We start from the raw sequence: 14,947 nt of genomic DNA on the forward strand, positions 1-14,947 counted from the left end.
CTTTTTTGCCAACTGTATATACAACCACTCTTCTCTTCCATGTTGTAATATTCTGGAAATTGGAAACACTTCAGTGAAGATGTTGTATTTGATTATAGTGGCTCAGTTCTCCTGGTTTTTAGCATGGAATAATTATAAGTGAGTCATGGCCCACACGTGCTTAAAAGGCACATTTCATGGCCCTGTCTCAACTGTCTCTCTTACTTATGTTTAGGTTTTCAAAGATCATGACATTGATGGAATAACCTTGCCACTTCTCACTGAGGACCATCTCTTGGATACAATGGGGCTGAAACTTGGACCTGCACTAAAAATTCGCTCCCAGGTAAATGTTAAACACCGATGTGTGTATGTATTATGAAGAACAGTGTTAAAGTGGAATCATGCAGACTCCAATTTGGCTTGGCTACGAGGTATCTAGATGCTATTGCAACATGTAAAGATTGTCCATTACCTTACAAAATTCGACAGTTGATTATAACCTGAAGTGTTAAACCTTAGCTGCTCTTACTGTAATAAAGGTATTATGTAGAACTGTGAGGGCACTGATGAGCGTCCTCTTAGTTCATTGATACTTCCTGCCATTTAGTAACTGCCTGCCCATACAAGGAACAAGCGGATAGTGAACTGAGAATCTGCAAGATCCTGGCATTGCACCCATGATCTGCTGATCGCAAGTTCAATGCTTTACAGGCTTCAGAGTAAAAAAATAATAATTTCACATTTTTTTACCTACAAAAAGATGTGCATTTATTTATTTTTGTAAAAGGTGAACTTTTAATTTATGAAAATTAAACTATAAGTGGGCGCTTACACTCCCCATAGACACCCCGCACTCAATTACGAAATGCCATGAACCAAAATAACATAAGCAATAAATAGTGCTACATGCAGTCCAACGCCAATATGGAAATACTGTTTCTGTGCCACTGAATCTTACCAAAGTGCTTCATCTGTGTCACCACAATGCACTCACCAAAGATCCATGACCCTCTTATTTAAAAGGAAAGGTCATGAAGCACTGTTTTCCCCAGATGCTCTCCAACTGATGTTCCTCACTTTTCTTCCAATCATCACTTGTCATATGTACCCGACGTCTCTCCATCAGTGTCATCCAAGCACCACAAAGACAGAATCTCTCATTGTGCAGTATTTAATTAAGGCTTGGCAATAAAAAGTATTAAACATTTTACATTTTACACTTACAAAACGTGGGGCCCAAAATCTTGGCACAAATACACTCAGGGGTTTATTTACTAAAGCTGGAGAGTCCAAAATCAGACTCCCTTCTGCATAGAAACCAATCAGCTTCTAACCTCAGCTTGTTCAATGAAGCTTTGGCAATGAAACCTAGAAGCTGATTGGTTTCTATGCAGAAGGGAGTCTGATTTTGCACTCTCCAGCTTTAGTAAATAAACCCCTCAGTGTCTGTCAGGAGCCGCCGTGGTGTAGGGCTCCGCGCAGGCGCAGTGTGCCGACTCGCACTGGTGTGCGGGCACTAGGTCCTGGCCGGCTGCGGTGACGGAGCTCGCGCATGCGCACTCGGGCCCGCGGGTGCGCGCCTGGCACCAATGACAGCGCAGGGCGTGGTATTTAAATCCGCCCTGTGCTGTCACTGGTTGCCGTATGGTCTCTTCTGCATTCTGTTCCTGTACCTGTGTTATTTGATTACTACTGACCCGGATCGTTCTGACCTTGCTGATTTCTCCTGCCTTGACCCCTGGCTTGCCTGACCTCTCTCCTGGATGCCCCCTTGTGGATCTGATCTTTTGTTGCTGACCTGGCGTGTGCCCGCTGCTTTGTACCGCACCGATCCCACGGCTACCGACTCGGCTCGTCTGACCACGCATTTGCTCATCCATCCTTCCACCCATCCGTCCACCTTGTCGGGGTATCCCTGCCTCTTCACATCAGACTCTCACCCTGCAGGAACCTCTGGCGAGCTCCTCTACCACTGGTGGGTGTACTCAGGAGCCGCGACCTGGTCTCGGTTCACTCCAAGTCCATCCCCACCATCAGTGGCCCTGGTGAACAAGTGAACCGGGACTTAGACTCCGCTCTGGGGAAACCTGACCAGTGGGCTGCTAGGGGTGCCGTCAGGCAGTTCGTTACAGTGTCTGAGCACCACCTTTCCACTTCTTGGACCTTGGCATGCGTTCCAAATACCGGAAATGATGTAGGGATTTGGCTGGATTTAACAACCGTAAGCAGCCTCTACATGTTTCGCCATGTGTTGTCCTCAGGAAGAAATTGAAACGCACCTGCTCTTAAAGGGGCAGCTACAGAAATATTGCAATGTGCAGGCGTACATAAGGTTTCATATATATTTGTATTTCACGTTTGGTAATATGTGAATGGTATTATGGTTCTGCACAGGCAGTAATTTAGCTTGGAGGAAAGGAGCTATATCTCTTTTATTCTCTATTTTCTTTATATTTGGTTTTATTTGGTTCATAGTATTTGGAAAGTGTAAGAGCCCACTTATAGTTTCACTTCAGCCTTTCATTTATGCCTTATTTCTGCCTAGAGTTTACCATATTGAGAGGAATATGTGTACTGCCATTACTGATCCATACATACTTATTTTTAATCTGTATCGAACTTCAGTTTAAAAAAGTAAAAAAAAAATTATTAAATATGAGATAGTGTAATTATCTGTACTCCCATTACAATATTTTGTATCTAACAGATTCCTGTGTGAGAATAATTATTGCTGTTGCTTAGAGCAAAACATTTTTCCTTTGAAATGGTACCCATTAGTATTTATTCCAGTGGTGTGGAAATGCATGACTTAATGTGACATATTTATGAATAGCAGTGATCAGACAAAGCCTGTGACCCAGGCATGCATTTTGTATGCATATTTAATTTGTTATAGTGGTTTCTATCATTATATTTTTATCAATATCTATAGCTTGGCACAAAATTACCCACAGCAGCCAATCAGAATTTATATTTCACTCAGTGCACTAAACTGAAATCTGACTGTTTGCTGTCAGTAGTTGTTCACTGCAGCATAACAAAAAAATAGCCATTGTTTAGAGCATATTTTTTCATGCATTTGTGCCTTTGGTGATCCTGCCGGTAGCACATTTCAGGTCCTGGGGTGACCATGCTCACTCACTGTACTGTATGGAGGAGCAGCATTATCACCCTAGGATGAAAAGTGTGTTAGGACCAGGGGTGGACTGACAACTCATGGGGCCCCCAGGCAATAGGGGATCATGGGGCCCCTGTGTCCTTGCCAAAACTCAAAAAAGCCTATGAAAAGGTACCAGGGGCATCTCATGGGGCCCCCTACTGACCCCGGGCCCTCGGGCAGTGCCCAAGTTTCCAAATGGTCAGTCCGCCCCTGGTTAGGACCACACTTTCCCCTCAACTCTTTTCTATAACATAGAGGGTAAATGTTCTATAGGTCATGGCCAAGAAAATAGGTGTGCTTTAGATACTGTATAATGTACAGGACATCACAGGATGTCTGGCAGGATCAACAGGTATTCTATTGCACCGATTCATATACAACAGATTAAACAACACACTCAGTGATATATTTAACAGACCAAAGGGGACAAAAAGAGAAGTTAATGATTAGGGTTTACATACAGTTTAAACACCTCTGTGCAACCATGATGTAACATTTATATTTTTTGCTGCTACCTAAAGAAGAAATTATGGCATTAGTAGGTAAATAGGAAAGTTACCGTTTTCTTATGTTTGCCTTTATGATCATATTTTAGTTTCTTATTGGGCTGTCTGTTATTCACTTTATATAGTCATGTATTTGTCAGTCTTGCAATGAGCTGTTTTTTCTTTGGCTACATCTTCCACATCCCTAAACCTCTGTGCCATTTAAAATGAATCACAGCATTCCGCAGAAATTACTGGAATTATCTACCCACCCAGTGTTTAGCCACAGTGTATGAACTACAGAACACCCACTTTTCTTACCGTTTCTGAATTTTCTCTATTAACTGAACTACAAAGAGAGTGAATTACTAGAGGCTGTCATTACTGTACCAGATGAGTAAATGTGATCAATTTAGGATACTATTAAACCTGGGAGACCAGTGAATTCACATATGTGCGGTGGGAATGAAGCTCCGTTTTCACAGCTAATTAACCACTTCAAGTCCGGGCACTTTCACCCCCTTCTAGTCCAGGCCAATTTTCAGCTTTCAGTGCTATCACACTTTGAATGACAATTGTGCGGTCATGCAACACTGTACCCATATGAAATTTTTAGCAATTTTTTGAGTCAGATAGAGCTTTCTTTTGGTGGTATGTATTCATCACTGGGATTTGTATTTTATTGCTATATAAATGAAAAAGGCCAAAATTTTGGAAAAAAAAGTGTTTTTCTTATAAACTTTTGCAAATAAATAATCTTTCTTCAGAAATCTTGGCCAAAATGTATTCATCTATCGTTTTAGTGTAAAACAAAAACAAAAAACAAATTAGTTCATAACCAAACCTTATAATTTAAAAAAAAGTTTTACATTTTTATTTTTTTTATATTATTATTTATCCTTGTTTTTTTTTTTGTTTTTTTTACATACTGTCACCCTAGCAGTACAGTGTCATGATAGTGACATTGTACTACTTGTGGGGGGTGATGAAGATTTTATTTTTCCTTTTTTTTACACTGATTGCTTTTACACCCATAAAGGCTATAAAAGCAATCATTTCTCCTTCTCTCTGGCTGCATTCCTATGGCCATTGAGAAATACTGTGCGAGCTGTGATTGGTCACAGCTTGTCACATGGTGCAAGGCTGTTGTGAATAGTCTTGTACCATGTGACCTCTGTGATCATTCACAGATTTCACAAGTAGTAAGCAAGGAAGTGACATCTTGTTTACTACTATTCATGGGATCACTGATCGGCCAATCAGTGATCACATGAATCGGGACCTCACAAAGAGGTGCCATACAGCGATCTGTGTTCCGCTGTGACATCCGGATACAGCGGGCACCGATCGTAGTGCATTGCTCTCAGGGAGCGCACTCAGGCAATGGATGCTGGGGAACATCTAGAAACGTCCACCCGCATCGGCACGCTCCAGTCTGGCCGTTTATCGGCAATTGGCCGGATGGGAAGAGGTTAACAAAGTACACTGCTCAAAAAAATGAAAGGAACACTTTTAATAAGAGTATAGCATCAAGTCAATTAAAATCCTGGAATATTGATCTGGTCAGTTAAGTAGCAGAGGGGGTTATTAATCAGTTTCAGCTGCTTTGGTGTTAATGAAATTAATAACAGGTGCACTAGATGGGCAACAATGAGACAACCCCCAAAATGGGAATGATTTTACAGGTGGAAGCCACTGACAATTTTTCCCTACTCATCTTTTCTGACTATTTTTCACCAGTTTTGCATTTGGCTAGGGTTAGTGTCACCACTAGTAGCATGAGGCGATACCTGGACCCTACAGAAGTTGCACAGGCAGTCCAACTCCTCCAGTACGGCACATCAATACATGCCATTGGGAGAAGGTTTGCCGTGTCTTCCAGCACAGTCTCAAGAGTATGAAGGAGATTCCAGGAGACAGGCAGTTACTTTAGGAGAGCTGGAAAGGGCTTTAGAAGGTCCTTAACCCATCAACAGGACCAGTATCTGCTCCTTTGTGTAAGGAGAAACAGGATGAGCACTGCCAGAGCCCTAAAAAATTACCTCCAGCAGGCCACTGGTTGGAATGTCTCTGACCAAACATTTAGAGACAGATTTCATGAGGGTGGCCTGAGAGCCGAAATTCTCTAGCGGGCCCTGTGTTTTCTGCCCGGCACCATAGAACTTGATTGGCATTTGCCATTGAACACCAGAATTGGCAGGGCCCTGTGCTTTTCACAGATGAGAACAGGGTCACCCTCAGCACATGTGACAGATGTGAAAGGGTCTGAAGAAGCCGTGGACAACGTTATGCTGCATGTAACATCGTTCAGCATGACCATTTTGGTGGTGGGTCAGTTCTGGTCTGGGGAGGCATATCCATGGAGGGACCTCTACATGCTAGACAATGGCACCATCACTGCCATTAGGTATCGGGATGAAATCCTTGGACCCATTGTCAGACCCTACGCTGGTGCAGTGGGTCCTGGGTTCCTCCTGGTGCACGACAATGCCCGGCCTCATGTGGCGAAAATATGCAAGCAGTTCCTGGAGGATGAAGGAATTGATACCATTGAATGGCCCCCACACTTCCCTGACCTAAATCCAATAGAACACCTCTGGGATATCATGTTTCAGTCCATCCCATGCCGCCAGATTGCACCTCAGACTGTCCAGTAGATATGTGTGGTTTGTTTCGTTTCTAATCGAATTTCAGACAAATATTTTCGTTATTCGGAAATTCGGATGTATCAGCATTCCAAATTACAAAAATAACGAATCTGAAATAGCGAAATTCGATTCGAAGAAAAATTCAAAAATTCAAAAACAAATTCAAAAACAAAATGGAACAAATTTAAAGTGGAGCTCCACCCAAAAGGGGAAGTTCACCTTTAAGGACTGGTTACCCGCTCCCCGTTAAGGACTGGCACCTTTGGGGAGTGGGGGGGAACGGGTACCCAAAATTGACAGGTACCTGCTCCAATTACGCTCCCTTCCCGTAGTCTTCTGGGACATGTGACAGGTCTCAGAAGACTACGGGACCATTCACAAAGCGCAGCGCTTCTCACACATGCACAGTGAGCACCCGGTCGTGAAACCGCAAGCTGTCACAGCTGGGTGCCCACACTGAAGATGTCAGCGCTGGGAACACAGGGCAGTAGGTGAAACAGGCTGTGGGTAGGACACTGTGGGATCGAGATACAGGTGAGTGGCTGTTTTTTAAAAGTCAGCAGCTACAGTTTTTCTTCCTTCTCCTCCGAATTTTTCCGTCACTGCTCTTGAAAATTAACATTGATTTGACCTCATTACTGATTAGAAAATCAAACAAATATTCTTGAAACTGACATTCTTGGACAAAAATCTACACGTGTGGCTAGCCTTATTAAAATTTGAAATAATTTTGACTGATTTCAAAAAGATTAAAGCTGGCTATACACATGTAGATTTTCGGCTGAGAATATTCGTATGAAAAGTCTTACGAAAATTGTTTGCACATTTGATGAATGGACTAATGTTGTTTGAAAATTGTCTTTTGCTTTGAACATTTGATTTTAAAATTAATGTAATTTCTGAACGATAATCACACTGGTCAAAAATTATTTTGATGGAGAAAAGTTTTCTTTCTTGCCCCTTCAAATTTTTCCATCACAGCTGTAGAAAACAAACATCAGTTTGACCCCACTAATGGCTAGAAAATCAAATGAATATTCTTGAAATTAATATTCTCGGACAAAAATCGACATGTGTATGGCCAGCTTAACTTTTCAAGTTCGGTTGAATTTTTTTCGAATTCGGTTGAAATCTTTTTGATTTCAAACGGCTTTTCGAATTTTGTTGAAATGTTTTCAAACTGAATTTAAATATGAATTACCAAAACGAATCTCGAAAACAAATGGAACTAATTTACCAAATCCAACTACATGAAATTTATTAGATTTCGAATCGAAACTAAACAATTTTTTTCAATTTGCATATGTCTACTGTCCAGGAGCTGAGTGATGCCCTAGGCCAGATCTGGGAGGAAATACCCCAGAACACCATCCGTCGTCTCATTAGGAGCCTCCCCCGACCTTGCCAGGCATGCATACAAGAACGTGGGGGCCATACAAACTGCTGAGTACCATTTTGAGTTTCTGCAATGAAATGTCAGCAAAATGGACTAGCCTGGTGCATCATTTTTCCACTTTGATTTTCGGGTGTCTTTGAATTCAGTACTCTGTAGTTTGATAATTTTTATTTCCATCAAACGATGGGGCATCCTTATGTTTGTAACACATTACCCAGTCCATATCCATATAGATATCTAGCATGATATTTTACCCCATTGAGATCTGATGTGTTTTCAAAGAGTTCTTTATTTTTTTTGAGCAGTGTAGTTGTTCAGCTGACCAGGTTTAGATCAGGATCAGGTCAGGAATTTATCCTGTTCACAACAGAATGACGACCAATCAGAGCATTTCACTAGAAGTCAATGGGCCTGAATTTGCAACTGAGCCACTGCTCAGAAAATTTGCACTGAATCTGCTCTCCGGCTGCACCAGACATATGTGAACAGGCACAATACACTCACTGGCCACTTTATTATGTACACCTTGCTAGTGCCAAGAAAATATCTCCCACACCATTGCACCACCAGCCTGAACGGTTGATACAAGGCAGGATGGATTATTCTTATTATACAAGATTTATATAGTGCCAACAGTTTGCGCAGTGCTTTACAAAATGAAGGTAGACATTACAGTTACAATACAATTTGGTACAAGAGGAAACAGAGGGCCCTGCCTCGTTAGAGTTTACAATCTAGGATGGATCCATACTTTCATGATGTTTACGCCAAATTCTAACCCTACCATCTGAATATTACAGCTGAAATCGAGACTGTCCATTCTCCTTGATATCAACAAGGCATGTTTGTCCACACAACTTTCTGCTCACTGAATATTTTCTATTTTTCGGACCATTCTCTGTAAACCCTAGAGATGATTGTGTGTGAAAATCCCAGTAGTCCAGCAGTTTTTGAAATACTCAGACCAGCCCATATGGCACCAACAACCATGCCACGTTCAAGATCACTTAAATCCCCTGTCTTCCCCATTCTGATGCTCGGTTTGAACTTCAGCAAGTGGTCTTCACCACGTCTACATGCCTAAATGCATTGAGTTGCTGCCATGTGATTGGCCGATGAGCAATTTGTGTTACTAAGCAATTGAACAGGTGTACCTAAAAAAAAAGTGGCCAGTGAGTGTAGAAAGCAATGTTTTTTCAAATTTCATGGGAATTGGATGCGGTTCAAAATGCATTCAAATCGCATATGTGTGAACCGGCTCTTAGAGTGAAGCGTTTTCCCTAGAAGCAAGTCAGTCTTTTTTTTCAACTAATAATCTGATTGGCTGCCTATGGTCAAGTACTCTAATTTTCTTTGAAAATTAACCCCCATTAGCTCTAGATAAGTAAATATATCTGGCTTTTACTCTTAAAACTCTCATAACAACTCTTAAAGATGACCTTCCATTTTAATGATAAACCCACTTTCCCCCAAAGTCAAATCGGCTGCAAAAGCTTTTTTTAATGAATAAATATTCCAAAAAATAATTATCCAAGTACACAGCTATCTGTGCCTCACTACTGTCTCCTAAGAAAGGCAGGCACTCAAAATACCATGAGAATGTCCTCCATCCTTTTTCAGAGGCATGTTCTCATGGGATTCCCAGCCCCTAGCTTTCTGGGAAGGCAGTATTTTCCTGAAAGATCCCCTTCAACCTATCCTTAAACCTTTGACCTGTCTCTTAAGATTTCACACTTATCCTCACCCTAAAATGTATTCTGAACTCTAATATAAACATCTAAGCTAATCCTTTAACTCATAACCTTAAAGATAAATTACAGTCATAGTAAGTTTTTAAATAGTTCAGCTTGGACCAATGTAACTATGTATTTACCTGGCTGATGCCCCTGGAAGCTGGACATCTGAAGTAGACCTTTCTACTCCAGCGATCTCCACTTGCTTTTAGGTCCACACTGAGTTGCCAGCCTAATGCATTCTCAATGCAGGAGGTTGGCCGCTCAACATGTATGCAAAGCATTCTCTGATTGGATGAGGTGTCAAGGCAGGGTGGTGATGTCATGCTCTCAAATGCATACATACTACTTTATTTGTTGCACATGACCAACGAATAACTAGTTTCCAACATTAATTTTTAATAAATGAATAAACTTTTCATTGCTAACAAAAAGAGGATAAAATGGTAACAAGCTGATCTGTAATAAATCCATATTAAAGCATTTCATACATAATTGGAAATACGATTGTCCATATATAATCCAGATGTCAATACATAAATACATTAAAATTGTATCCAAAAACTCAACGAATTTCGTGACTCTTAGTTCACTTCTTCAGAAGTAGATGCATGTATAATAGCTGCAAGGTAAAACATCAAGTACTGTATATAACAACCTAGTGGTATCTTGTAATATATAAAGTAGTTCCAATCTCAAGGGTCACCGAAGGGACCCTAATACTTACAAATCAGCTAAAAATACACATGACAGTATTACCAAATGCTGATCGCCAGGGGAGTCTCACCCGGGAGCTGTGGAAGTATGACTCCGCAAGAACCCAAGGGGACAAGCCAGAAGCAGATTCAAAGTGGCTGAGCAATCATGATATCATAGCAGGAGCAGGAGAAGGTTGTCTTCCATCAAGAGTAGGTGAGTAAGGGGGATACATAGAAGACCAGAATTTGAGGAATGGAGGATACGGGGGGGGGGGGGGTAAGTTGATATCAGTTCAGACAGATAGTGGGGTGCCAAGCCATGAAGAGCCTTGTAGGTGAGCAAGAGGATCTTAAAGTCTATGTGAAACCTGACAGGTAGCCTCTGCAAGGACTCCAAGATAGGGGTGATATGGTCACTTGTACCAGACCAAGTCAGGATTCTGGCTGCAGAATTTTGGACATATTGAAGTTGATTAACAGTGGATTTAGGCACACCAGGGAGTACAGCATTGCAGTAGTCAAGGTGGGAGAACACAAATGTATGGATCAGCTTTTCAGCTACAGTGTATGATAGCATAGGATGCAACCAAGCAATGTTTCTTAAGTGGAAAAAAGATGTTCTAATAACATTTTGTACATGTGGATCAAGGCATTATCTCAACCTGCTCTGTAAATGCTCAGTTTTCCTCTATTCTTGGCACTGTGCCGAAAGGCAGATCAACTAGAGGCCAATCTGCTGGCAGCCTATAGCTTTACTGCTGCTCATGGGCTCTGGTCTTCAGCAAAATTGCAGCCTCCTGCAAAAAGAAAGAGGAGCAATACTGGAGGCAATGCACAGTACACACTAATTTTGGTAGCATAATTATTCATTTGGAATCTATGTTCCTTCCTAAAAACAATATTTTTTAATCAAGTTGTTATTGGTAAAGTTTCCACTTTAAATCACTGTTCCTGACACTCTTTATACCAGAGGCACTTAAAATGGAAGAAAAGCCTTACACTAACTATTTGTAAAGGTTTCCTCTCACCTCCTCCTACCTATTATGCATACCTTGTGTAAAAAAGATCTGTGTATTTACCTATATTTAATCTGCTTAAGACTGGCCATATGATCCTGAGGGTCTGGCTCTCCTGTGTCAGTTGCTGCAGGAGAGAGGAGGTATGCAGTATAGGTAGGAGGAGGGGAAAGGTAAACATTTTAGGAGTAGTTAGTGTTAGGCTTTTCTTCCACTTAAAGCCACTTGCTTCAGAGCCAAGCATTAGTGTGTCTTCACCACACATGGCAAAGAGTTACTTTCTAGGTTTTTATATTCAGGGTGGGTCGTAAAGATATCACTTCTTGAGGCCCTACTCCTAGCAGCTTCTCAACTGATGGTCTGCTGTTGCCCAGGTAGATAGAGGCCAACATGCTGTGATACGTTCTCTCCCCCTTTTTCCCCTCTGTGGATGGGAAAAGACAAAAGCTTGGCCCATGGGATGACTTTCAATAGATCACAATAAAATAGCTACTCTGCTATGCATAAAACCCAGATCCAGAATCAGGCTGTCTACTAATCATTTAGAACCAAGTTTCCAATGAATAAGAGATGCACCTGGGAGCAAGGTGGTCCACTTTTGTCTACACTCTGGTCCTGAGGGAAGTGGTGAAAGAGTGGTGAGGCTGGCAATCCCAGGCAAACCTGGGCTCTGTGGCGCATCAGTATCGTCAACTTTAGGGGGTTTGTCATAATCCAACTGATGGTAGCTTCACCCCATTGTCTCCCCAGCCAAGCACATACAACAATTAACTATTCCCCAAAACTGAAACTTACCTTTAGCCCTAAAGTGGAACTAATTGTCCAACCCCTGATACTAACCCTAACCTTTCGCACACCCAAGGTAATTAACAAAACAACCCCATCTGCAGAATATTGTACAAAGAACAGCCAGGCTAACTGCTCAGAGGCCCTGCAAGGAAACCAACCAGCAATGGGAATACAATGTCAAGAACTAATGATCCATTTAGCCTTAGGCCATATAGCAGACAGGTCGGCTCCTATGTCAGTAGATACATCATGCCTAACAGTCCAAAAACTGAGACTACATAGTGACACAGTGAAGATGTGTAGTAAGGCACAGTAAGCAGTAATCAGCTCTCAGCTTCTGAGCCTGCCTTGATTAGCATAGCCAACAGAACATTTGTGTTTTATTATCCCTCACCCACATCCACAACCACATTTTGCGTCAGATTCCTTTTCATGTAATACAGTTTTGACAGACAGAAGCAGAAATACAGATGAGGATTGTTCTGGTTAGCATTACATAACCACTGTTAGGCACAATGCAATATACAACATATCTTTAGAAAGTCCTATATTGCTTTTACAAACCTCTGCTGTTTCCAAGTTTCTTCTTCAAGAGATATACTTCACATTAGGCATCATATTAAATATTATTTGTGATCCCTAAATACAACTTCACTATCAGGGGCAGACTGACCATTTGGAAACTTGGGCACAGCCCGAGGGCCCGGGGTTAGTAGGGGGCCCCATGAGATGCCCCTGGTACCTTTTTCATAGGCCTTTTTTGAGTTTGGGCAAGGACACAGGGGCCCCATGATCCCCTTTTGCCCGGGGACCCCATGAGTTGTCAGTCTGCCCCTGTTCACTATAATTCTTACAGCAAGTATATTGAGTGTTCATGGAGCTTGTAGTGAAACGTATTGAGTTTAGAAACTGGTTATGTGAGTCTGAAACTAGTACTGAAAATCTACAGCAAATAGTAGTGAAAGAGTACTAGAAAAACTGAGGTCAGACAAATGTTTGGAAGGACAGGAAGTACAGTTAATGCAGTGAGCAAAAATAAGGGTCCATTGCCTCCACTGTGGTGCAGTAAAACATATGTTACTACAGTCTGCAGTCTGTACGTTGGTGCTCTATGGTTACATTCATTGTCAATGGCACCCCAGAGCACCTTCTGAATGCACCTGCACCTTCTGAATGCACAAGAATGGGCTGTATTAATGCAAAGTGCGTTAATTTGGGACATAATGCACATGTTTAAAACATTGCAACAGACTGCCCTGATGTGAATGAACTTTTACCACTCATTAATAGACAAATTTAGATAATACTGTATATAAAATGTTGCTATATGTATAAAACTGTTTAAAATTAAAATTCATTTCCTGGCTCATCCCATTTTAGAGCTCACTCCCCTCCATTTAAAAAAACAAATCGATATGCAAACCTGTTGTTTGTCAGTTTTCAGTTGTTTGGTCACGTGGCACCAAGGGTTCTTTTTGTCCTTCCTCTTCCATCACCACCTATAGGTAGGTCCTAAATGCTGAAAAGAGGGGCAATAAATAATGCAGCATGCCCCTGTGAGCTCCAGTTGGCTTGATGACACACATTCAGGGGGCGGGTTGAAGACACCATGGGCTCACAAGATGTGGGTTAAATGATGCTGGGTGTCACTGTACCTTGAAGAGCACCGGCATTAGACCAAGAAGAAGGACACACAGAGGATCACTGAAAAGGGTGGTGGCCCTATTTAAAATGCTATTGATGCTGGGGTTAGGCTTTAAGGTATATTCACACTTTTGCATTTTGATTAAATTGAATGCATGTGGAACTGTGTGCACAATATATATCTCTGCCATTATAGGTAATGGAACTGAAACAACATGAGTACAAAGACAGAGATGAGAGCAGTGCCTTATAACTTATAATGGCATAATCGGGCTTTCTACATGCACTTCCACATACAGATAGCTACACCGTTTATGCAGAAAGGTGAAGTAGGCCCAGTATATTGCTATCTTCCTTGAATTACTGTTAATCTGTTTTGCTCTTCATAGATCTGCTGTCGCTTGGGAAACATATTTCACATGACAAGCTTATCATTACCTGGCCCGGTGTCATCATCTGCTTCAGTGCCACCAGATCAGCCATCTGAAGTGATATCACCTATTGCACACAATAACAGCAGCAACACAGTGCCAAGTCCATGTGCTCCTGATCCTGATTCTTTAAAAGCTACAGATGTATCAGCACCTGAAAATAAAGACAGTCCATGTGATGTTCCTTTAGCACAAATTGATTTTCAAATGAATTCACTGAAAAACTGATGAAGAGTAGTGCGTATTGTTGCTTTGGAAGCATTCATACAAAAGAAAATGAGTTACAAGTCACCTTTGTAATGAAAACTTCAAACAAAAAACAGCCCAGAAAGCTTATCAGAAATTACCATGATGCTATATTATTTTTAAAATACTGTAAACATAATCTATTATTCGATGTTTTAAATATGGTAGACAGATACCCAAAATTCTGGAAAAACTAGATTAAATGTTATATGTATGTATTGCTTTTTTAATTTATGTTACCTTTAAATGTGTGCCTGTTCATTAAGGTTTTAATTTTGAAATATATATATATAGTTCTCATTGTAAATGAGTACACCCTTTTTGAAAAGTAAGACTTTAATCAATATCTCAATGAACACAAGAATAATTTCCAAAATTTTTACAAAACTGAGATTTATAGAGCAATTGCTTAGCTCATTACATGAAAGTAAGGTTAATATGATATTTTAGATTACAAAATCTTCACTTTTACTCAAATTAGTTGATGCAAAAATGAATACACCCCACAACAAAAACTACTATATCTAGTATTTTGTATGACCTCCATGATTGTAAAGACAGCACCAAGTCTTCTAGGCATGGAATGAACAAGTTGGCAACATATTTTTCCATTCTTCAATAATGACTTCTTTTAGAGCCTGGATGGAGAGTGATGCTCAAAGTGTCTCTTCAGAAATCCCCGTAGGTGTTCAATTGGGTTCAGATCAGGAGACATACTT

At 41.0% G+C, this 14,947-nt stretch overlaps 1 protein-coding gene across 1 annotated transcript in view; it reads left to right on the plus strand.

Annotated features, from left to right (window-relative positions):
• The window catches only part of SAMD7 (sterile alpha motif domain containing 7), a 52,130-nt gene extending 37,595 nt beyond the window's left edge, over window positions 1-14,535 (plus strand). The window contains exons 7-8 of the mRNA XM_089675677.1: window positions 215-325; window positions 13,941-14,535. Of these exons, the coding sequence (XP_089531803.1) occupies window positions 215-325; window positions 13,941-14,210 (381 nt within the window). The 3' untranslated portion in view covers window positions 14,211-14,535. The remainder of the gene's footprint in view (window positions 1-214; window positions 326-13,940) is intronic.
• Window positions 14,536-14,947: the final 412 nt, after the last annotated feature.

The sequence above is a fragment of the Staurois parvus genome, unplaced genomic scaffold (assembly GCF_062004578.1).
Source record: "Staurois parvus isolate SC_StPar_1 unplaced genomic scaffold, SC_StPar_1.0 ptg000155l, whole genome shotgun sequence".
Classification (NCBI taxonomy): Eukaryota; Metazoa; Chordata; class Amphibia; order Anura; family Ranidae; genus Staurois; species Staurois parvus.